Here is a 25137-nt window from a genome sequence, read left to right on the forward strand (position 1 = left end):
TATTTCAGTAATCGAATGTGTTCCAATGTAGAGAAAATTTTCTATTTGACACCAGAAATAATGCTGCTTTTTTATTTGACATCGAAACTGAAATTCTTTCCTATCTGTCCTTCACTCGAGTTTTTCTTTCCCATTTGACATTTTCATCAGTTTGGACTGCTAACGGTGTTAAGTCCTAGGAGAAAAGTCCGTTTTACCCCTGGAGTTTTTTTTACCAGTCATGACATTCTATGGTTGACATTGCTATCTTCTTTTTGAATGTTTTTATCTCGAACTGCTATATTTTTCTTTTTGCTTTTATAAAATAAATAAAGGAATGAACATAATCTTATATAATTACTTATAATTATATCAGTTCAATATCAATCCGTTTAATTTTAGCCGTAGATCACGAGATGGATGGCTCAGTTTTGCTGCTGGTGTGAGACACGTATACGTGTATTCATAATATATAATGAATTTATGAGATTATTTTTCTAAAGGAAAACAACCATATACGCATATGACGTCATGATGACATCAAGCAAAGAAACACTGGGGCAAAACAGAGCACAGCTTGCGGCCGGCGTTCAGGGTTCGCAGGCACGCGGCCATGGCGGCCTCTCCCACGGCGGCACGGCCGGGGCCAGAGCTCGCAGGCGTGGCGACGGGATGGGCGCGGCCTCGCCGGAGCTAGCAGGCGCGACAGCCTGCTGTGAGTTGGTGCTGTGTCCTCGGCGCGCCGGCCCTGCTCGCGCACGCCTTGGTCACGCTGGCCGCCCCCATGTTCGCATGGCCGGCCTCGAGGCTGCGGTGCCCGCCCGCGTGTCCGCGACGGCCAGCCCTGAGGACGAACAACCACGACCCCCAGAGACTACCGAGTTCATTTGCATCCCTCAAAGGGCATAACGGTCTTTTCCCATTGCCTCACTTGGACAACTAACGTTAGTTGCTAACAGAGCTGACGGAAATGTCGAATAGGAAAGAAAAACTTAAGTGGAGGACATATAGGAAAGAATTTTAATTTCGGTGTCAAATAGAAAAGCATCATTATTTCTGGTGTCAAATAGGAAATTTTCTCTCCAATGTATTGTGTTACGAACCAAGCATTCCAGTATAAGATGTCTCGGCGCTTGATTTCATTTTTCATCTCAGGCTTGTTTAGTTGCTTTCCTATTGAGATTTGAGAAGGAAATTTACTGTTTTTCACCCTCTATATTTGGATTGGGGGTGGATTAGACTACAATCCAATGTATTTTGGTGGATAATAAGGATGAAAAATTAACTTGTTTGTCACTCCAATAAATATGGATTGGACCGGATTAGAATGGCTAAACAAAAAGCCTTGTATAAAATTAAGTCCTGAGCTGAACCAGTGCTTCCTAGCCACGGCCGGCAGTAACGATACGCTGAACTGTATTTTCCGGATTTCCTAGTGGTACGATATAAAGCAGTTCACAGATAGTGAATGAATGACAAAGACATGAAACGCATCAGATCTGCAGATCTCCAGCCAGTTCTTTATTAATTAAAAAAAAGGCATAATAGCTATTTTGGTTCCTCGACTATTACTCAAGGCTCAATTTCATCCGTAAACTATCAAAGAGGTGCAAAATTGCAACAGGCATGATCTCAAATTCTCAATCATATCAAAGTATGAAAGCACATCTGCTGATGAGAAGCGCAAGTTAGCACAATAGTGTACTTCTGAATTCTAATAAAATGCAGCACCATGAAGGTACACGTACACTGTACATTCTCCATTCTAAATTATATTTTATTTTGGTTTTATCGTCAAATTTATCTAAATTTGACCTAATTAATAAAAAATGCACAAGCATCTACAATATCAAATCTGTTTTTATTACACACTCTATGAAATATTATATTTTAGAAGTGCATTTATTTGAATTTATAGATGTTAATATATTTTTTCTTAAACTTGGTCAAAGCAAGAGAGGTTTCACCAAGGACAAAGCCAAAGTGAACTATTATAATTTAGAAGGGATGTATTAATGATTTGATTGACACAAAAACAGGTTTAAACCGTTACGAGAGTATTGTCACCTGACAGTGACAGAATCTACAGAAATGGATGTAGGGAAGCTTCTTTATTTATTACTAGAGAACATCTAATCACAGTTGATTAGCCATGCTTCTCTACAAACTCAAACCAACACATAAACAATTATACCATTATTTCTGACAAAAATATACCAATGGGACAATGAAGATAATGTACATCGCAATCTTCTCTGATTGATACATAGCCTAGTACTATCATACAGAAGTGAAGTCCAAAACTGAGATGGATCAGTTGTCGCAGAATGCATGAAGGGTTTCATCGAGTGCATTCCGGTCATAATCCCCAGTAAAGACACAGCACCCTAGTGGTCCTTTCTGAAGGACGAGTCTCAACAGACCATCAGCTACCTTCTTGTCAACCTGATGCGTCATACATTAATCAAGTAAGAGTGTTTTTTTATAGGAAAAAAGATGTAAACCTGAATATTCTAAGTGCTCTACAATAATGCAACGGAAGCACAAATTAACAATTTGCAAGTCCGGCAAGAACATGGTACTCTGTGCAATTGCAAAAAACTGTCTTAGTGCTAATTAAAATGCTGCTGGCAATCTCAAGGTACTTACAGCCATGATGTTTTTAAACTTCTCCACGGTCATGGCCTCTGGAGGTGCAATGGGAAGCTTGGCTTGCTTTAGTATGTCAACCACACGATTTTTTAGGGACTCATCTATCCACCCCAGGCGGTAAGACATATCAGCTGCCATAACCTAGGGTAGTTCCACCCCGAAAACATAAGCAAAAGATAAGAAAACAACACTACAAAATACTAAGAGACTGTATAATCATTTTCAAGTGATTTACTGTTCCAGCTGCGACAGCCTCCCCATGGAGCCATGCACCATATCCAAGCCCAGTCTCGATAGCCTGACAAATAACTGTGAGGATCAGTATACAGTTGGTGCATTACAATAACATAAGGTTGCTAAAATTCTGATGTGATAAAGGTGTTTGAGGTTGTTGCACCCGAAACGTATCAATGTCAGTAAAAATTAATCACACATAAAAATCCAAACATGATAACACATACATGGCCAAATGTGTGACCCAGGTTTAGTGTTGCTCGTAAACCACTTTCCTTCTCATCTTGTGCAACCACTTCAGCTTTGTTTTCACATGATCTCTTGATAGCATAGGCCAAAGCATTTGGTTCTCTACAGATATACATTTCAAGCTCAACGTTAACAGCAAGATGAAAAATTAATTACTACATTCACATTTTCTCAACAAGTGAAAGTTCAGCAATTATGCTATATGTAATGCTATTGTAAGGGCTAAACTAGACTACTAGTAGAGTGCAAAATTTCTTCCTAATTGCAGTTCGCTAAACATCTTTCACAGCTACTAGGAGTAACAGAGAACAAGATCAATCTACGTACCATGGGCAAAGTAAAACAAAACTGACAGTTTATTTAGCTACAATAACAAAATTGACTTTTCATACAACGTCCATTCAGAAGTTGGGGAACTTCACAAAATTCGGATAACCATGTTCTTTCATTTGGTCATACCACTCAGCAATTAGCCATTTCAGGAAATATAAATACACAGAAATGGGTATTCCTCTGAATATTTCAAAGTGAGAAGTGAACAATTTCTTGAATTGCAAACAAGATTAGGTAGAACAGAAGATTGGATGTTGAGGTGACTACACATTCCTTGCACACTAGGACCAGTGTCTAAGTCATAAACTGCTGTCTAGTGTCTACAACTCATTGAATATAAATACGATAGCATTAATGCACACAGGAACAGGTTGAATTGAATACCTTGCTAACAATTTCGGCATGTTCTTCTCTTGCCACTCAAAGAATGGTGCATCCCTTATGAGCCCATACTTTACTACCTCGGCGATGCCTGAAGCTAGCTCCCTGTCAGGCAATGTGTTCAGTGTATCTGTGTCAATTAGAACACATTGTGGCTGGTAGAATGCCCCAATCAAGTTCTTCCCTAGTGGGTGGTTAATCCCGGTTTTCCCACCAACAGATGAATCCACCTAAAGCAGTCATCCGAGCAACATCAGAACCAGACCTATATGTAACCCAACTTTAGGGAACCATAAATCAAGCTTATGACCTGGGCCATCAGAGTAGTTGGTATCTGTATGAAATTGACGCCCCGGAGGAATGCAGCAGCTGCAAACCCACACATGTCCCCAATGACGCCACCACCCAGTGCTACAAATGTGCACCGGCGGTCAAACCGGGACTCGACTGCCTTGTCAAAGACCTTCATCAGCGTGTCCTGACGATCACAGCCAAGTCAGGCAGTCAGTTAAATCCATACGAACTGAAAAACAAACGCCTTCACACGACACGCTGGAAAACACAAGCGAGCTCACCATATCTTTGTACTTTTCGCCGTCGGGCAGGATCACGCTCTCCACTGACACATTCGGGTTGTTGTGGGTGAGTGCCCATGTCACCTTCTCCAGGTAAAGCGGCGCGACGGTCGCGTTGGTCACCACCAGAACCCTCTTACCATGAACATGCCTGCGCAAACAGAAATAAGGATCACAGACTAACCACTCCAGTCTAACAGTCGAGGAAAAAAATTGTATAATTTGACTACCTCTGCAGCAGGTCCGGCTCGTCGAGGAGGCCTGCGCCGATGTAGATCGGATAGCTACGGTCGCCGAGGTCGACATCGACTACCGTGGAGACCCTGGACTCCGCCGGAGGCTGCATCGTGGGAGCGGCGCTGGCTACGAAGCGGCTCCGATGGCGCCTCGCAGGGGAAGCGCGGAGGGAATAGCAGGAGTGACGCGACGGCGAGGGGACGGAGGCGGCGGCCGGAGCTCCAGGAGGGAGCCGGGGAGAGATAGCCGTGCAGGATGAGGATGCGGCTGCTGCAAGGAGGGAGGACGCGGAGGCCGCCATGAGATAGCTGGGGAAGCGGCGGCGGCTGTGACGGTGACGGCAATGTGGTGGTGTAGTCAGTGGTTGTTTGTTTCCGAGCTGGGGATTTGAGGCGGGTGTGGCGTGGTAGGTGGGCGAGGAGCACGGTGATGAGTGAGACGGATCGATCTGGGCAGCTGGCATTATGAATGGACGGCTGAGATGGTACCGCGGTTGGTGGGTTGGGATGGTGCGGCCTCAGGGGAAGGTGAGTCGACGTGGCGGGATGGTTGGCCAAGGTGCCAACGGCGGCTCTGTGTGACTGAAAGTGGAGCCGGTCAACGTTCCCTCCGTTTCGAAGGCGGATCTATGTACGGTGCGGTGCACCCATAAAAATAATAAAAAATGATTATGATTAAATTTTCACCATATTCACACCCATTTGGTAAAATCCTATACACCTACAAGACAAACACACCTCTCACATTTGCTCTAGCTCTGCCCCAGTTTTAAAATATATGTCATTACAACATTCTTTGAAGAATTAAAGTATCCTAAATTTGACCAAAGTTATTGAAGAATTATAAAGATTTATGACATCAAATAGGTATAATATAATTAATAAAGAATCTAATTATACTAATTTGATATTATAAATGTATTGTTTTATTGTATGAATTTGGTTAAATTTGAGATGCTTTGACTTTTCAAAAAAAAATTAAAATCAGCTATAATTTAAGACGGAAGGAGTAGAAATTAGGATGGTCTATGATCATTACTCATAGTAACAACTAAGTAAAATAGTGACATAGCATTGAAATTAAGAAAGAAAGGAAAAAAGTAGTTTTGTAAATAAGAAACTTGTCGGTGTTTTCGGACCACCGACGAGTAAATTTATATTTACGTGTCTGACTTGGATGGTGTGCTCGGAGGATATAATGATTTATACTGGTTCGGGCGGAACGTCCCTACGTCCAGTTTGTTGTTGTTCGTGTTACCGGCACTTGGTTTACAGTAGGAGTTACAAACAGGCGAGAGAGGGAAAGGATCCCAAGTCTCTGGTGAAAGGAATGAACGGGTGTTAAGAGCTTGATCGTCACTCAGCCGTGTGCTTGAGTCGTGCTCTTGTGTTTTTATCTCGTGGTTCGGTCTTGTGCAGATCTAGATCCCCATCCCCTTCATGGGACGTTCTGCTTTCCCTTTTATAAGCCAAGGGAAAGCGCGGGTTACAGCAGAGGAAAATGAGAAGAACGAGAGAGAGAAATGCTTCCAGGATCACCGGGTCCTTCTTCTCCATCATGCGAGTTCCGCCGATCCTATAGATGTCAACAAGGATGGCTCCACGTCGTGGCCCTGTCCGTCACTGACGCCATGCGCAGGCGTCATCTGTCGGTCATGGCATTCCATCCCATCCAGACGGACGTCGTGGTGAACTGACGTGCCTATCAGCGTTCGTACGAGGGTTAGGCAGAACAACACCGGTATGCCTGACGCTGTTCTTGATTGAATCCTTAGGTATGGCCCGTCATGGCCTCGAGTTACATTGAGTCGTGCCCATCTCTTCCCTGGTGTCAGAGTTTTGACTCAAGCCCATACGCCTGGATCTGGAGTGGTTGGCGGCGATACGGGTCCCCGTCGGACGAAACGAAGCCTGTCACCCTTAGGGGGCCGACGAGATGGAGCACGCACCGAAGAATCAGGCGAGACAGAGCCCGCGGCCTTGGGCGAGACCCCTGTGGCCTCCGGGTCGGACGAGACGGAGCCCACGGCCCTTGGGGGTCGGAAAAGACGGAGTACGCACCCAAGGGTCGGGCGAGACGGAACCCGCGGCCTCAGGCGAGACCCCCGCAGCCTCGGGTCGGACAAGACAAAAACTGCGTCCTTGGGGTCAGGCGAGACGGGGCCCGTACCCAAGGGGTCGGGCGACACATGTTAATACGTCTTGCTCTGTTCTGGGGAGTCAGTGTGGGCGCTAACTCCCTTGCTTTGGGTATCCCTAATATCGATACCCGACAAAACTATACTATACGGAAACCAAGATATATAAAAAAAACTAGGCCATAGAAAATGACTCCCCCTATGTCTTTGAAATAAAAAAGGTGCCAAGCTTCGAACTCATGTCTGAAGGGAGAGTTCCAGAGCTCACTGCTCTAACTGGCCACACCGCGAGAAGCTTGACCAAGATATAAATAGATGTGATAGATAGATAATAGAAGAGGAAAGACACATGATCAGACAAGTTTATTTTGAAGATCTCCATCGAAAATATAATTTTTATATGTAGTGTCTATATATGGCTTGGTAGATATAGAAACTATTTCATAGTTTTTTTTGTTAAGGACCGCCATAATAAGCTTTTAGACTTCAAGAAAAATCCTCCAAAGCACCTCCTGTAAAACGATAATACGTCACTTGGAAAAAGAAGTTATTAGAAGAGCATCACTACATTTTCCAAGGTTCTGGCCCCTTGTCTTACTTAAGGCCATGATATATCCCCGTAACACGTGGAGCATTTGGTGATCAATTATTTTTCTTTTCCTTTTCCTTTATCCACCCCTTCCGATCCCATTTCCCCCTCCGCGTGGGTCTAACCCTGCACTTCTTTGTGAGTATGATTGAGTATGAGTATAGAACATAGTACTATATGTACACCACATAGGTGCTATAGCGTAGACAGTGCGGTTAAGGTGTTATCAGACTGTCCGTTAAGTGGCGTCAAACTGTCTGGTAACCCTCAGACCATTGCATCAGGGTCACGGGACATTCCGAAGAATTCGGACCATCCCTGGAAACTCTAAATGTTGAGCTAAGTGAGGACCGACCTATGGCAACTCGGGCATGTTTTCAGCCCTCTGGGCTTGGGATGAGGAATTAATCGGATTGTCCGACGAGGTTCGACAAACTATCCGGTAATTATAGGACTTGGCTCAGCAAGAAGAACTAAGTGCTAGTATTATCAGACTATCATTCAAATGAGGGTTGCTTGTCCGATAAATTGTAAAAAGTTTTTGCATAGGGTTTTAAATGATTAATGGACCATCTGACAACGAAATCGGACCGTCCAACAAGGCACAATGCAGATGTTCTAATTGATTTTGTGGGTGAAAAGTGTAGCTACGATCCTTGCATAAAGCATAGTGTTTTATTATTATTATTTGAGCAGAAGCATAGTGTTTTATTTGTTGAGGTTGTTCTTAAGATCAGGTCTTATGAAGGCCGAGCATTGCTATGTATAAAGCACAGGTTGGCCATGGCCCATGACGGTCCAGAGTAGACTCCAGACACACCTCCCGTCCCGACCCCTGCGCAAAACCAGCGCACGAACACCGACCGTCTCCCACCCCGCTCGCCGTTCCGCGAACCGGTCGTCCGCTCGCAAGCTTTTGCCGTTGCCGCGATGTCCGACCAGGCAGCGCCCCGCGGTCGTCCACCTCCACTCGCAGCTCCTCCATTTCCGCCCGTCCGCTCCACCGCAACGCTCCGCGAGCCCGTCCCCTTCAAAGCGGTCACCTCCTCCCTCGACCCCTCGCTAGCGTCGCCTCCCCTCTCCAGCCTGCCCTTCGCCTCCCGTTCCACCCTCCCCTGTCGTTCCCGCAATTCCGGCTCACATGACCGTCCGGGCCGCGGCCGTGCTGGTGGCCGCCGCCGCGCTCGCGCTCCTCCTCCCGGGATGGGCGGCGGCGGAGTGGACCCTCACGAAGAAGGGCAGCGTCGTCACCTACGATGCGCGGTCTCTCATGATCGACGGCAAGCGGGACCTCTTCTTCTCCGGCGCCATCCACTACCCCAGGAGCCCGCCTGAGGTACGCTCCCACGCGCGCGACTCCCTAGCCGATGAACCGAACGAAATGCAGTCGCGGCGTGCTGCTGCCGGTCGGCTGGTTGGTTGATCCTGGAAATGTACTGTTGTTGTAATGCAGGTGTGGCCGAAGCTGCTCGAGCGGGCCAAGGAGGGCGGCCTCAACACGATCGAGACGTACATATTCTGGAATGCACACGAGCCTGAGCCTGGCAAGGTAAAGGACATATATTCAGATGGACGCGTTGGCAACCAACCGCAGCAAAATTAAGGAGCATGACGTCGTGAATCTCTCTTCTGTTGTATATTGTATTAGACCGACAAATAGATGTAAATGTAGCTCCTCTGTTGCATGCCTTGCAGTACAATTTTGAAGGCAGGCTCGACTTGGTCAAGTTCCTCAAGATGATCCAGGAGCATGACATGTATGCAATTGTGCGCATCGGGCCCTTCATCCAGGCAGAATGGAACCATGGGTCAGTGCGTCCAACTAATTACCACTCTTCTGTCAAGTATGCTCATATCGATCTGATTGTTTTGTGCTTCTTCTATGCCATTTTCTCTACTTTCTTCCAGTGGTCTGCCTTATTGGCTTAGAGAGATCGACCACATAATATTCCGGGCAAACAATGATCCGTACAAGGTAATCAAGGAATTCCCTATCCATGGTTGTAACAAGGATATGCATGTACAGTTCTGGACTAATGGCATTTGGACTTTTCATGCAGAAAGAAATGGAGAAATGGACGAGATTCATAGTGCAGAAGTTGAAGGATGCTGAGTTATTTGCATCTCAAGGAGGACCCGTCATTTTAACACAGGTCCTTCATTTCCCAATTTACTCGCATTATTTGTTAAATCCTCTTTATCGGCACCATATTTACATAATACACGCTTTGATTTACCCTTTGCACAAATACATCAGATCGAGAATGAGTATGGCAACATAAAGAAAGATCATGCAACAGACGGTGACAAGTACCTCGAATGGGCAGCTCAAATGGCCCTCAGCACACAAACAGGAGTTCCATGGATAATGTGCAAGCAGTCTTCAGCTCCTGGTGAAGTGGTAACTTTCTGATCAGTGGTGAATATCTGTATACATTTTTAATGGTTCACAAGTTTTTTATTGCAAATTCTATCTTGAAAATAGTATCAAAATACTATTCAGAACAGGAACAACATTTAATCTCTTAGAAGTGACCTTCTACTTTCTATTGAAAGGGTCTAGTTACTTCAGCTCAATCTTTTAATTAATTTCTCGCTCTCACTAGATCCCTACTTGCAATGGAAGGCATTGTGGAGACACATGGACACTGCGCGACAAAAATAAGCCTATGCTTTGGACTGAGAATTGGACTCAACAGTAAGTTCAAGTAATTCACACTCAACATTCGCCTTTTTTTCACCAATTACACAAATATTATGAGCCAACATTACTTTTTAACGCAATGGCAGTGGCAGGAGCCAATAATATGAGCCAACATTACTACTTATGGAAGGTACACAATAGGAATAATTGAGTGAGATGAAATATATAGTGCTGTTTATAGAAAGAAAATCTAATGTTCTAATGAACTTATGAGTTATGGCCATTCCAAGAAACTTGTTGTACATTCATATGTGTGGTTACCTTACATTAGGGATGCAAGTTCCACTTGTTTTTGGGTCATTGAGTAGACCCAAAACTTTTTTTTTCTCTCTCAAAAACACAGGAGATCTGCGATTCTTTGCATTAAGAAGAAAAGGGGTGAGAACCCTTACAAACACACACAACACACACAAGAAAAGAAAACTATACAGTTTACTTTACAAAAGGCTGCTTAGGCCCAAAACTTTTATAAAATAAAGTAAAATGTCTCGCCACATCTTAGAAAGCAGCTATTGAAGTGCCTGAACCGTGACTTGGGGCTCTTGGTGGGTTTCAACTCTAGCCTACCCCAACTTGCTTGGGACTGAAAGGCTATGTTGTTGTTGTTGTTGTTGTCTCACCACATCTTAATTTAGGGGGACTAGCTGACCTAGAAAACACAATTGGGTGCCCACTTGCATCCCTGCATATATCGATTCTTGCAGCATCTTAACCTTGAGCCATTCTCCCTATTCCCTTTAAGAAGTGAAATTTGTATTTTATGTCCGAATCAGAGGTTCCACCCCCTGTTTGATTGAGCGAACATGTTCATACCTGTATATTGTAGAATATAAAAAGATAGAGTTGAATAGTAAAGCATACATCTCATCAGTTAGCAGATGGACCCATAAACACAATAAAGCAATCTGGCTGCGCACCAACTAAACCTAAACCTCTAAGGGTCCACTGCGCTATAGAATATAGTTATTTTGGGCAACATTTACTAATTCTAGTATATTTATTTTGTTAATATCCATAAAAGGTGCTCTTAACTAAAACCTGCATTCAAAATTAGGATCAAATAAGTGCTTTTAAAGTACAACCGCTATGCCAAACAGTGCTTATATCAAAAGGGAATTCTCCATTCTGTAAACATTTGGAGCTCATCCCCCTGCGAATACAGAAGGTACATACACAAAGGATTAATCTCTTCGTCTAATTTTCCTGGGCATACACAGATTCAGAGCATATGGCGATCAATTAGCTATGCGTTCAGCTGAGGACATTGCATATGCTGTGTTACGATTTTTTGCAAAGGGTGGGTCAATGGTTAACTACTACATGGTATGGATTTACTTTTTGTTCCTGCAATGAATATGTTAATAAACATTTACAGGGGAAATGTGGAGATTTATGGAATTTCACTTTAACTTGTCAACAGTATCACGGAGGAACAAATTTTGGAAGGACTGGCGCTTCTTATGTGCTGACTGGATACTATGATGAAGCTCCGTTGGATGAATATGGTCAGATCGCCTCAGTTGACCATTATATTTCTGTATTATTTTTTATCTTCATCTTGTATGCTCCTCTTGACATAAGGAGCACCTAATGTAGTCCGTGAATTTTCATAGGTATGTACAAGGAGCCCAAATTTGGGCATCTCAGGGACTTGCACAATGTAATAAGGTCATATCAGAAAGCATTCCTCTCGGGGAAGCATTCGTCTGAGATATTGGGTCATGGGTATGAGGTTGGGAACAACTTCTTCAATCATTTTGGTTCCTGGAAACTTATATTATTATTTGACAGTGTTCTCCGACCTACAAATCAATCTTCTTTGGTGTTGTGATTAATTTTCTATATTGCAGGCACAAATCTTTGAGTTGCCTGAAGAAAACCTATGCCTCTCTTTCCTTTCCAACAATAACACGGGGGAAGATGGAACAGTAATCTTCCGAGGGGATAAGCACTATGTGGCTAGCCGTTCTGTCTCCATTCTTGCAGGGTGCAAGAACGTGGTTTACAATACCAAGAGAGTATGTTTGTTTGCCTTTAACCACAACTGAATTAGGAACATAGGCATTGGGCCCTAATTTGTATTTTGTTTGTTATGGCAGGTGTTTGTACAACACAGTGAAAGGTCATACCATACCTCAGATGTAACAAGCAAGAATAACCAGTGGGAGATGTTCTCAGAAACGGTCCCGAAGTATAAAGATACTAAAGTCAGGACAAAGGAACCCCTGGAGCAATATAACCAGACCAAGGACGCTAGTGACTACTTATGGTACACCACAAGGTATCACTCTTATCTTTCACACCTTACAGTTTCAGCTCAATGTGATTCTTTATTCTTTCTCCATCAGAAAATTCACTTGACTATATTTTTATTTGTTACCATCTTCAGCTTTCGCTTGGAGTCGGATGATTTGCCCTTCAGAGGTGACATCCGGCCTGTGCTTCAGGTCAAAAGTAGTGCACACTCAATGACTGGATTTGCCAATGATGCTTTCGTAGGTAACTTGGACCAACTCTGTAACAATCTTCTTCCTCCAAAGACACTCGCTTGTTGCAAGAATGCAAGTAAAACTATTGTACAAATCAAAATCCCTCTCTATGTAGGAAGTGCGCGCGGAAGCAAGCAGGTGAAGGGTTTCATGTTTGAAAAACCCGTTGATCTGAAAGTAGGTGTGAACCATGTCGTATTGCTGTCGTCAACTATGGGAATGAAGGTAAAAATTTGTCGGAACTGTGGAATGTGTTTGGAACATAAGATGACTGACTATACTGTCCTAGTCGATAGCCAGGTGAAAAAAAATATGGTTGTATTGACGCAAGATACAAAAACTTTATTTTTTTTGAAAGGCAGACATATATAGTTTATATCATAAATGAAGGGTGGCCCATGCGCTCAGCTAATGCAATAATCCTGCCCATCAGTTCTAAATTTGCATGTTTCACTATCTTCTGCAGGACAGTGGTGGTGAACTTGCTGAAGTAAAGGGCGGCATTCAGGAGTGCCTAATCCAAGGTCTCAACACTGGGACGTTGGATTTACAAGTCAATGGCTGGGGCCATAAGGTAAGGCTATTGTCTTTAACTTTCCAAAAAAAAAAAACTCATTTCCTTGGAAGCATGAATGTCATCGTGTGGGACCTGATCGCCTCTACACTTCGTTTCAAATAGGCTGCACTGGAAGGTGAGGACAAGGAGATCTACTCAGAAAAAGGTGTGGGCAAAGTTCAGTGGAAACCGGCTGAGAATGATCGGGCAGCCACTTGGTATAAGGTAAGTTGAACCACAAATAGGAGCACTATAGATTTTGGAAACATCAAACATCTATTTCAATTTTGGTTGCAACCCTGGCCCTCTGTGTCACTATGTACACTGCCATGCTAGAGATACTTTGATGAGCCAGATGGAGATGATCCCGTTGTACTTGACATGAGCTCAATGAGCAAGGGAATGATTTTTGTGAATGGTGAAGGCGTGGGTAGATACTGGGTCTCATTCCGAACTCTTGCTGGAACTCCTTCTCAAGCAGTGTAAGTCTGTAGTGTTAACCTTATTGAGGCAGGTATACTGTTCTTGGCCTACAAGCTTTACAACAAAAAGTCATTTCATTTTCCTCTCCCACTCTTCCTTCAGATACCATATTCCGCGTCCTTTCTTGAAATCCAAGGACAACCTCTTGGCTGTCTTCGAGGAGGAGATGGGAAAGCCGGATGGCATCCTCGTGCAGACCGTGACGAGAGACGACATATGCCTGCTGATCTCGGAGCACAACCCGGGACAGATAAAGACATGGGACACGGATGGGGACAAAATCAAGCTCATCGCAGAGGATCACAGCAGGCGGGGCACCTTGATGTGCCCCCCTGAGAAAACAATCCAGGAAGTCGTCTTTGCCAGCTTCGGCAACCCGGATGGCATGTGCGGCAACTTCACTGTGGGCACTTGCCATACTCCCAATGCAAAGCAGATCGTTGAGAAGGTGCATGCTTCTTCACGATTATGCGTGTTTGTTGAACTACTGTATCACACTCACAGTCACAAATCACATTTTGGCCTCTTGATCGATACTGACATGTGGAACGGAATGGACAGGAATGCCTCGGCAAGCCATCCTGCATGCTGCCGGTGGATCACACAGTGTACGGCGCGGACATCAACTGCCAATCAACGACGGCCACACTGGGGGTGCAGGTGAGATGCAGAGGGGGCAAGAATGGTGCCTGAGAATAACAAGAAGGATGCTGCTAATTGACGTTTCAGCTTGTTTGTTTGTTCATCCCTTCGGTTTGACACTCATGCTTATGACCCATTGGTCTGCCATTGCAATTGAAATGTGATTGGAACATGCTTGATCGGGAACTAACATGAAATGAGTGAAGGGTAGATGCTGATCAGACCAAAGATGTGTGTTTCCCCCTCTTTTCTTCTGTGTCGTGTTGTTTCATGTAACCATCACAATATATATAGATGTTGAATAATCATGATTGGTAGTATAGATCTTAGAGCATTCCTAACTTTTTGAACAAAAGACTGTTGGAGATTGGAGTTGGACTAACTGATTGCTTCCTGCAACATGGATGAGTATTCCGTTAAAAAAATGAGAGATGAGTAAAACAATACCCTATTGAGATATTGCAAATGAGTCTAATCCAACAGCTTTGATATTGCAAGTATTGTGCATGTTGTCCTTCGTTCGTTATGTACAGAGAATAGGTCAAATTTCAACTTATTATTGGTCAATGCATAGGACAATGTGTGAAGACAACTTATTTGCATCTGACTATCTGTGCCTTTTGGAATCATTTTCTCTTATTTCAATGGCTAAATAATTTTGAGTTGTGAACTAAGTCATTCAGCTGGTTAGGTTTTTTTGTAGTGTAACTTGTCCATAAGGGTTAGACGACATTAATTGCCTGTCAACAACAGGGGTCCTATAGGCTATGATGGCTTCACCAATGTCAAGATATGTAGGTTATTATAGGGGTAAGTTGTGCGTAACGTCTTTATATGCATAAGTGAGTGCCCGCGTTCTACAACAACAATAAAAAAAAAAAAAATCTTTGTGTTTGCTGGCACAAGGTCTTCTATCACACATTCAATCCGTCAGCTAGATATGTTTACTCCATTTTGATATTTGTTCAATAGTGTCATTTATCATAGCCTAAATAAACCTGAAAGTAGACCTTTCATAATACCAAAACATAACCGTTTCTAAATACATCCGTATTGTATGTACTTTGACATAGCAAGATCATATCGTTCATGTTCACTACTCAAATGAAGTAACGCTTTGTATATCTAGAGCGTCTCCAACGATGATCCCAAAAACAAGATTGTCGGTGTCTCGAACTGCCGACTAGTAAATTTGTATTTGTGCATCTGGCCCAGATGATGTGCTCGGGAGACACAAGGTTTTAAACTGGTTCGGGCAAAATGTCCCTACGTCCAGTTTGAGACTGCTCGTGTTACCGGTACTTGTTTATAGTAGGAGTTACAAACAGGCGAGAGAGAAGGTCCCAAGTCTCTAATGGAAGGATCAAATGGAGTTGAGTCTAGTTGAACTCAGTTCCTTTCAGTGTTGAGCCGTTGAGCCCTGAGCCGTTTTTCCGTTGCCTTCGTGGGGCATCCTGTTTTCTCTTTTATAGATAAAGGGGAAGGTGCGGGTTACATGAGAGAAAGAGAAAGAGCAGAAAAGCGAGGGAGAAAAGGCCTCTGGAGTCGCGGTGCCCTTCATCTCCTTCACGCGGGTCCCGTCGGTCCTGTGGATGATGACGGGGACGGCTCCACGTCGTGACCCTGTTCGTCACTAGCGCCACACGCGAGCGTCATCAGCCGGTCGTGGCGCCCCATTCCATCCAGGCGGGCAGCATGGTCAACAGGTATCTCTGACGGAAGTCGTGCGGGGATTAGGTAGCATAGCGCCGGCACGCCCAACACTGTTGGCGACGTGAGTCCTTCGGTATGGCATGTTGTGGCCGCGGGTCATGTCAAGACGCTCCCACTCCTTTTCTGATGTCAGAAGTTTAACCCTGGGTTCATAATCTTAGACTCATAGTGGTTGGAGGTGGTACGAACCCCCGTCGGGCGAGGCGGAATCCCCTTTCGAGGGGTCTAGCGAGGCGAGGTCCGTGCCCGAGGGGTCGGGCGAGATGGAGCTCGCACCCTCGGGGTCGGGCGTGACGGAGTCTGCGCCCTCAGGGTCGGGCGACACAGAGCCCACGCCCTCGGGGCCGGGCCAGGTGAAGACCGCACCCGAGGGGTCTGGCAAGACGGAGCCCGCGCCCTCGGGGATAGGTGTAACACCCTTGGTGTTATCGCTTAAACAACTTGCTAAACTATGTCATGAGCATCATGTTTTTGTGATAATGCATGTGAGAAGGTGTAAAAATAAATTTCTTGGCATGAAAAATGATTAACACAAATGATACATAAAAAGGATTCAATAGTCATGTTATATCACTTAAGGTTGAAAACCAATTTTTATTAAGCAAAAATACTATAGAACATGTATGTGACACTTAAATAAAGTTTGAAGTGCAAACTTTATAGATGACAATGAAATACTTGCTGTAGAAAAATAATGTTACTAGCCGGTATTTCTAATAGTCTAGAAATGGAACTTGAAAACAAATCCAGCTCAAAAACTTAGAAATTTTCAAGTCTGCCAACAGCTAGACATTGCTATGTTTAGCAATTTATTGTGAGAGATTAGGTTAGGGGGTGGTGTAGTGCTATAGCTCGATTTGGTAGTCTCATATGCCATCTTGAGCATGGTGAAGCTGGTTTGACTCCTAGAGCGACCGTTTAGTCGTGTTGAGCTTTTTAAAATTCGTGCACGTCACATGTCTCGGGATGGTGGCGCTGTGTGCACGGTCACCGCACGGCTACCCCGAGCTGCGCCCATGACCGTGTCCCGCGCGGTCACCCTATACCACCGTACTTGGCCGATCGTGCCACCTGGGCTTAGCCGAGGTTGGCCGCAGCGAGCCGCTGGCCATGCGCCCTGCTGCCCAGCCTAGCGCTGCCGCCGTGGCCGCGCTGCGCAGCCGTCGCATTTGTCCACTACTGCCGCGCGTCGCAACGTTGTCGCTGCCGTCGCATCGTCATCACGTTCGTGCATGTCCGTTGCATCTCTACGCTGTTGTTGGTCTTGTGCATGTCACCTATGCCACGCGCACGTGGTCGAGCCGCCATCGCCATGTCAATTAAGACACTATGGCCTGTCGACTAGCGCCGGCGCGTGGGTCTTTCGATCTCGCCGCTCGCGTCCTGCCAAGGCGAGGACGAGCCGAGCCTACCTACCGTGCTCGTATCTCTCTTTCTATCTTTCTCCCTCTGCTTTTCGCCGCCGTCGAGTCACGGTCAAGGCGGGTCAGAGAGAGAGCACCTCTCATCAATCCCTCGTACCCGCGTCTTCGCCATACATCCTCTTGCCAACTGCCCCACCTCACCATGATTACGGCCAGACCAAGGTCCAATTTTGGAGCTTTGCTCCCAGTCTCCCACCGCCACGCCATTAAGGCCCAGCCCGCCTCATCGTGGCCAGCTCCAACCTTGCCATCTCGCGTCGCACCACTAGTCTCGCCTAGAACCCCTCTTCATCGTGTGCACGCTAGTCGCAGCCCTAGTGCTGCCTCCACACCACTAGCATGATCGTGTCGCTGTGGTTCACCGTCGAGCTCACCGCGCGCATGCGGCTAGACTTGCTCGGGGCATCTTCGGCCTCCACCACCACGGGTAGGATCGTGGTGCGTCACTGATGCTTACCCATCACCTCTATTATCTATTGTACGCTGTGGCTCATCGAAACACGGTTGCCGCCGCTGTAGGTCGCCGCCGCCGGGGAGAGCCCGCTCTGCTTCACCCCCGTTCGTGCAACCACTATCCATCGTCGCGTGTCGCCCCATAGGTGAGCATCGGTCCCCTCGCTAGGTCTGCAAGGGTCTCAGGTGGCCTGCGTATCGCCTAGTGCCACCGCCTGCTGCGCCGGCGAGCACAGGGTGTCTCGGGGACCTCTCCGGTGCGAAGATGAAAAGATATGAGGGCTATGTTGCAAAGTCGTTATCTATAGAAATAGTACGAGTAGTGTTCGTGCTATTATTTGATAACGCGGGGGCATTTTTACAAGAGTGCCAGCACGTGCGGGCTCCCCGATGCGGGCCTCCTCCGCACGTCGGCCGCGTTGGGCCGAAATCGGTTTATCTTTTTCATGGAAAATAGAAATAGCTTTTCATTTTAATTCTGAGCTGAACTTTGGTAATTAATATAAAATAATGTAGATATCCAAAAATTATGAAACAAATTTTGTTAGGTTCCTAAAATTATGCTCTATCTGTTAGTGTATTTAGTTCATATATGTGCTTATTGATATCAGGAGCTATTAAATCATTTAAGAGTGCTCAATATTATTAAGTTAATTATTATAGAAATTTTTGTGGTAGATTAGTGATAGCAAAAACCCTAAAATTTTTATAGTAGCTTTATTGTATTATTATGTGTTCACTATAATTTTGTAGCCCTAAAATAGACTTTAATATGATAGCTAAATACCCATTAAGGCTAAATGAATAATGTCATGATATTGGTTTATAAAAATTAAGCACTTGTAGGGTGAGCTTGTAATCTATTTGGTAGAGATAATGATTAGCTTAGTGCCTTAGTCATTAGAGCTAGCTTAGTAGCTTAGCATGTCTGTTCTTATTTTAAGAGTTGTTGTTGCCAAAATACTAAGTGTTGCATCATCATTGCATGCATGTAGAGAACGAGTTGGTGTAGTTCATGACCGCCGGAGAGCAAGAGTACGAGGAGGTGATCGAGGAGTACGAGGAAGTCTTTGTGCAGGAGGAGGTTCCAAAGCCGTCACTAACTGACTCAGCTGACAATCCACCTACCAAAGACAAGCCCCGGTGCATAACCCTTATTTTGAATAATTACTGGATATATATATATATATATATATATATATATATATGATGATGTGCATTTACGTTATAGGATTTGTATTGAAACTACATGCATAAATAAATCTACCTATGAATTCTACTAGCATAGGTCGAGTAGCTGCTATGCTTAGGCTATCGATAGTGTGAGTAACATGTCGTTATTCACAATAGGTGATTATTATTACTCTCATGATAAAATAGTGAAAGGAAATAAAGACCGGACAGAGATATGGTACAAGTATTGGTGGGTGTAATAGGTTGTGCCCTGCGGCTAACGGGGCATAGCTTAGTTACACTGTTTCTTTGCCCGTGTTGATTAAGGACCGTCCGTTGCATTGAATTCTAGTAAGGTCACAAACTTATTATCATGAGCACATACTTGCTTATGAGAGCGGGAAGGCTCGTTGCTCTCTTGTCGTGGCTTCTGGCTCTTTTTGGACTGGCTGATTGGAGGCGGGGATGGTGGAGGTCTTAGCACCACACTGAGTCCGGGGACTCAGAAGTGGGGGCTTGGAGTCCAAGTTTGGACGGGAACCTGAATCCCTTGACAGAAGAGTGGTGGGTTGGTCTTGCTTATGTCTGAGGTACAAGCTGGGGCGTATGTTTTAGGATACCCAGCTGGGATACATTGGTTTGCGAATCACCGTGTGATACGGTACGACTTGTCTACGATCTAGCACCGTAGTAATAACTGGAAGATGAAAGATGGTGAAATAGATCTAATTGCTCAACTCTTGCTTGAAAGTAGAATATGTGCTTACATAGAATGGTTAGCTAATGAACTAATCATTACTGCTATTAAAATACATACATAAGGATTCACAACTAGTATTGCTTTTTCGCAAAATGGAAACCCAACAAACCATAAAGCTTACATATCCTTTGGAGTCAGAAAACTATTCTCACTAGTTGGGTAAGTATTATGAGTACATTGCGTACTCATGGTTTATTTATCCCTTGTTGCAAGTGCAGCTTGAGGAGTGACTGTTATGTGGAGGATTTTTCTGGTGGGCATAGACGCATCCTTGTATTTTTATCGTTAGATGTTTATTTCATTCCGCTATTTTAATTCCGCACTCTGAACTTGATTTTATAATAATGTATTTATGAAATGGACTAAGTACAGTAAACTCGTTCTTATTATTGGATCCTGGGTGAAAACATGGATTGTTCGAGTTCTCCCTTTGGGTGTGCTCGATGGAACCATCCGATGTATCTAATTTTTGGGGGTGCTTGGTGTCTAGTGTAAGACGAGCGCCTACGAAAACATATTATTTCGGATGGTTCTGCCACATCAGGCGAGACGGAGCCCGCGCCCTCGGGATCGGACGACACAAAGCCCGTACCTTCGGGGTCGGGCGAGACAGGAGCTCGTTCCCTCGGGGTCAGACGAGACCAGAATACACTCTTGATCATTCGAGTGAGTTAGCGTTCGCGGCCATCAATCTCCTTTTGTCAGGTATCCCTAATACTGATACCCGACAAGGATACTCGAGATTTAAGAGTTGGTCCTATTTTTGAGGCCCTATTTTATCATCCAACCACATAAAACTGAGTACTCTAGAACTCTTTTTAGCATAGAAAACATACGTACCTGGTATATATGGAGAGTATTCTCCCCTAGTGGGGGTTTTTAGAGTTTGTCTATCTAACATCTGGATAGTGTTCATCTTCTTCCTCTCTACTTCCTTGGCACAAATCATAAATCATAAGTAACAAATCACAGGTCACAAGTAACATTTTTTTTCTATGAAAGGACAAAGATAGATCTTGGTGGTGGCGCCGGAGTTGGGGAAGAAGAAGGTCGCCGGAGTTGGAGAAGACGTCGAGCGCGACAGCGGTGGCGGCGCGGGGATGGGCGGGCACAGGCACTGACAGCGGCCCAGGCGCGGCGGACTGGCGGTTCTACGGCAAAAAAAATTAGTGTGCAGGTTGTTGTATAGCATTTCTGTTTTTTAGCATAGATATTTTGTCTTGTAGTATCATACACACCTAAATTTTTTTATTTTCATATGATTTTTTCTAGTTTAATTTTGAATCTCAATACATTAGTACATATATCATATATGAATGCACTATAGCTGTGCCAAGTTTGAAAAAATTTAAATGACTAAAGTACGATTTTTGCAATAATTTGCATATTTACAACTAAGATGTGGTTTACACCGTATGTTTTTCACACCACGCAGCCTATATCTTTTTTCCATTCCAATCTGCCATCTAATTAAGGGGGGTGTTTAGTTGTTTCTTCTAAACTTTAGTCGCTGTCCTATTAGATATTTGGACACATACATAAGTATTAAATATAGACTAATTACGAAATTAATTGCATAGTTTATGACTAATTTGCGAGACGAATCTTTTAAACCTAATTAGTCCATAATTTGACAATGGGGTGCTGCAGTAAACATATGCTAATGACAGATTAATTAGGTTTAATAAATTCGTCTCGTGAAATACTGACGAATTCTATAATTTATTTTTTTATTAGTATCTGATCACTCTATACCACACCCTCCTAAACTTGAGTGACAAACCACACCCTTAAACACCATCTTAGCTACGGAAGTCTCGTGTGCCAGTCATAAATTACCTCTGCCGGTGGGATATAAAAAATAAAATTAGTGGGAAAATTAGCATTCCGTCTCTCTCTCTAGCATTCCATCTCTCTTTGGCTCCGCATTCCGTCTCTCTTTGACCCCGTTTGCTGGTCTGAAATTTAGCTGAAATTAACTAAAAAACACTGTTTTAGCTGAATTATTATAAAAAAAAATTATTCCGACCAGAAAAAGAAGCGCCGTTTCTAAGAGAAGCGAACGGGGTTTATTTGTATGATTGTATCCAAACGATGCCCTACGGAAATGTTTGTGAAATCCCCTCTCCCTCCAAAAATCCCCACTCTTCCCCTTCCGAATTCTCGTTTCCCTCGCATTCTCCATTCCTCCTCCTCCATCTCTCTCCCACCTCGCACACTCCATATTGAGGTCCTGATTCCTTAGTTCCCCGCTGTCCCCACACACCTCACCGCCAACCATGGCGAACGCCGCAGACGACCTGGACCTCCTGCTCTCACTGGGCGAGGCCGTCCCGGAGACCCCTCCCGCCTCCCCCCGCGCCGCCGATGGCCCCGTGTGCGACGGCGCCTTCACACCACCAAGGACGGCGCGCCCTGGCGGCACCGACATGTCCGTTTTCCGCGACGCCGTCAAGGATTACCTCGAGGCGCCCCCCGAAACCACATCCCCGCTTGCCAATCGCCCCAAGCGGCCCAAGGCCACCGAAACCCTCGTCGACAAATACTCCGGCCTCCGCATCAAGCATCTCACGCTCTCGCCCCTTGAGATTAGCAATCGCTTCGCCGACATCCGATTTGTGCGCATCACCGCGCTAAAGTGAGGATCCTTTTCCAATTCACCCCGCTGCTGGGTCATTCATGGTTTTTGCTCATCGATTCGTCGGGGTGGCTTTTCTTCCCTTTTCTGTTCCGCGTGCAGGAACTCTGTGGGGAGCGACAGGTTCTCCGGCTGTTGGGCAACCGGGGGCGTGGTGCTGGACAAGGGCGTGCCGCGGGTGAGTGCGAAGGGGAGCAGCTACAGCATCTGGAAGATGGGCGCTCTGGACGAGACCGACGTATCTCTCTTCCTGTTTGGGGACGCGTACGTTCACTACTCCGGCGCTGCTGTGGGTTCGGTGTTTGCTGTGTTCAATGGCAATGTCCGCATGGACAATGGGGTACTTCTCGATCGACATTTTGATTTGCTTAACCGATTTGTGCTTAGTGACTCCGTTGCTGATTTGAGTGCATGTTGGTGATGCTGTTGTGCAGGGCAAAGGGTTCTCTCTGAGTGTTGCTTCAGTGGGGCAGATGTTGAAGATGGGGGTTGCAGCAGACTTTGGTGTCTGCAAAGGCAAGAGGAAAGATGGGGTGGCTTGCACTATGGCTATAAATAAGTATGTACCTCGACCCTATGTCTTGATATTTTAGTAGTAGCCTCATTGTCATTAATTCAGTAACATAGATAACTTTCGGGACAACAATGTACATAGAAGCGATGAGAAGCTTTTGTGATCAATGATCACCACGTCACTTCACAGATATCGGCACAAAGTGTGATGTGCTAATGCAGCACAGTTTTCTTATGTGGCTATGTGCTTGCCTTCCTGCTGCCAGACTTGTACCCTCATCTAGATGGGGTCTATCTGTCCATGTCTTTGCCGTTTTAGACTGCCCATAAAGCATCTCCTGCATACCATGTCTCAATCATAAGAATTTATTAAAACGCTGTTCTGTGACTGAGTTCTCTTTCTCTCTTTTCAGGAGTAAAGTATCATACTGCAAATTTCATTCGTCGGTAAGGATATAACCATCAACATTCAGCAACTTGTATTAAGAGATGGATACGCATGCAGCATTATTTCATCATGCTTTCAGCAACTTGTATTAAGAGATGGATATGCATGCATCATGATTTCATCATGCTTCTTTTCTTTACGCAGAAAACATCACAAAAGTACACTACTGGCAGAGTAGAGCTTAAGGGCGGGTAAGTAAAACCTTAAAAGGTGTAGGCTAGGACTTTCCTTAATGATCCCACACCTTACGTTCTTTTGTTGGTTGATTGATATAATTGTTACAAGTATCTTCTTGTGCCATGCCATTCTTGCTTATATACAAATGATTTTTCCCCATGGAATCTTTCCAGAAATTTCAAATTTGCTTCCAAACTTCGATCTGAAGGGATTTACATGGTCAATCCTTCCTCAGAACGACCCAATCCAAGAAATTCATTCCAACCGGTGAAAGTAATGTCAATCGATGGGCTAAAAAGGGCTTTAAGGTATGTAAAGCACTATTTTATCTTTAATTGATGTGTTGGGCTACTATACTGGTTGTTAAGTTGGTCACCCTTCCCCCTTTCTCTTTGATAAAAAAGAGCACTTCAATGTTGATTGGACAATATTGCGAATGTACAAATTATGATGCCATATTTAACGCACATAATATTTGACTAGTCTGTATTCACTGTTTTTTTTTTTTCAATTCTGGTTGGTGTATGACCACAAAAAATGATTACCATTGTGTTTTCTTAAAGAACCATTTGTTCGTGGTCATTGCACCTGGGTTGTGGTATATGAAGGTTTTCATTAAAGAGGAAACATAAACATAAGCCAATTTTGTTGTTATGGAGATTATCTAATGTCATATAGTGCTATTATCTACTGAACTGCACCAGAAATGTTTTGCCTAATATCTAACAGGAATTTTTATTGCATGTAGATCTGCTTCTAATTAAATTATGCAGTATGGCAGTAGCCTTTGGAATAGTTTGAAATGATTGTGTTATGTTCAAACTCTGATTTTGTTGTGCAGCAATGCAGATAGAGTAACTAATAAGAACCAGTCTCAGGGTATAAGATTTCTTTCCCATGTTACAGGTAACCTATTTTCCCCTTTATAATAAGTATAATCATCATTCTAAACAAAGTAGCACCAAATTCGTAAAACAGCATAACTGACTATTGGTCGATAAACTCCTGGTTACATGATTCAGCTAATACGGACAATATGGAACCAAAAGCCCCAATCAACGGCTCTAGGAACCAACAGAAATCGAAGGTTAGCCTAAACAACAGGTCAGTCACAATATGCTGTGGTATGCTTATAATGGTCTTATGTTTTGATGATCAACGACATCAAAATGAGCAAGCTTCTGGTTTGTAGTTTGTCATCATCTAGCGCCAAAGCCCTGCCCAAGCAGGGATTGAGGAAACCACAACAGGATGTTAAAAGGCGAAAGGTGAACAATCCTACAGAGAATATCGTTGAGCTTGATGCGGTCAGCTCAGACGATGATGAGATAAATATAGTACTGCGACGCTGATGCTTCATCAATAATAGTGACTTGTAATTGTACTCCAAATTGGCTAAACAATTGTACACTCTTGTTTTCATGGATCTTAAGCCATCGGAGGCAGAAAAGTTATATCAGATATATTCGTTGACTTTTGTTGGATCATGTTGATCCAAAAAGTGTTAGTTTCTCTTGATGTGCAGTTTAACAATTAGATTAGAGCACCACCATTCATAACTCATGAAATAGCTTTAACGCAAATCTTTTTCTGGGTTC

The 25137-nt window shown here is 44.3% G+C and overlaps 3 protein-coding genes across 3 annotated transcripts; 2 read left to right on the forward strand and 1 right to left on the reverse strand.

The window, feature by feature from the left end:
- Window positions 1-2077: 2077 nt before the first annotated feature.
- On the reverse strand, window positions 2078-5037 carry LOC136552211 (3-dehydroquinate synthase, chloroplastic-like). Its single transcript, XM_066543746.1, has 8 exons — window positions 4634-5037; window positions 4404-4554; window positions 4139-4306; window positions 3832-4058; window positions 3093-3216; window positions 2867-2929; window positions 2629-2772; window positions 2078-2424 (listed from the first exon to the last, which is right to left on the reverse strand). The coding sequence occupies exons 1-8, from the start codon at window positions 4939-4941 to the stop codon at window positions 2293-2295; spliced, it is 1317 nt and encodes a 438-aa protein (XP_066399843.1). The 5' UTR covers window positions 4942-5037; the 3' UTR covers window positions 2078-2292.
- Window positions 5038-8385: 3348 nt separating this feature from the next.
- LOC136552212 (beta-galactosidase 12-like) lies at window positions 8386-14622 on the forward strand. The gene is made up of 19 exons (XM_066543747.1): window positions 8386-8702; window positions 8820-8915; window positions 9062-9174; window positions 9275-9341; window positions 9427-9519; window positions 9624-9767; window positions 9973-10064; window positions 11288-11393; window positions 11491-11575; window positions 11684-11802; window positions 11921-12088; window positions 12170-12351; window positions 12460-12569; window positions 12675-12784; window positions 13026-13133; window positions 13239-13340; window positions 13452-13597; window positions 13701-14046; window positions 14160-14622. Exons 1-19 carry the CDS (start codon window positions 8508-8510, stop codon window positions 14289-14291), a joined length of 2514 nt encoding a protein of 837 aa, XP_066399844.1. The 5' UTR covers window positions 8386-8507; the 3' UTR covers window positions 14292-14622.
- A 7236-nt stretch (window positions 14623-21858) lies between these two features.
- Window positions 21859-25077, forward strand: LOC136552213 (uncharacterized). The gene is made up of 9 exons (XM_066543748.1): window positions 21859-22401; window positions 22504-22741; window positions 22836-22960; window positions 23328-23361; window positions 23507-23553; window positions 23713-23847; window positions 24381-24445; window positions 24562-24643; window positions 24732-25077. The coding sequence occupies exons 1-9, from the start codon at window positions 22043-22045 to the stop codon at window positions 24889-24891; spliced, it is 1245 nt and encodes a 414-aa protein (XP_066399845.1). The 5' UTR covers window positions 21859-22042; the 3' UTR covers window positions 24892-25077.
- Window positions 25078-25137: the final 60 nt, after the last annotated feature.

The sequence above is a fragment of the Miscanthus floridulus genome, chromosome 4 (genome assembly GCF_019320115.1).
Source record: "Miscanthus floridulus cultivar M001 chromosome 4, ASM1932011v1, whole genome shotgun sequence".
In the NCBI taxonomy this organism is placed as follows: domain Eukaryota; kingdom Viridiplantae; phylum Streptophyta; class Magnoliopsida; order Poales; family Poaceae; genus Miscanthus; species Miscanthus floridulus.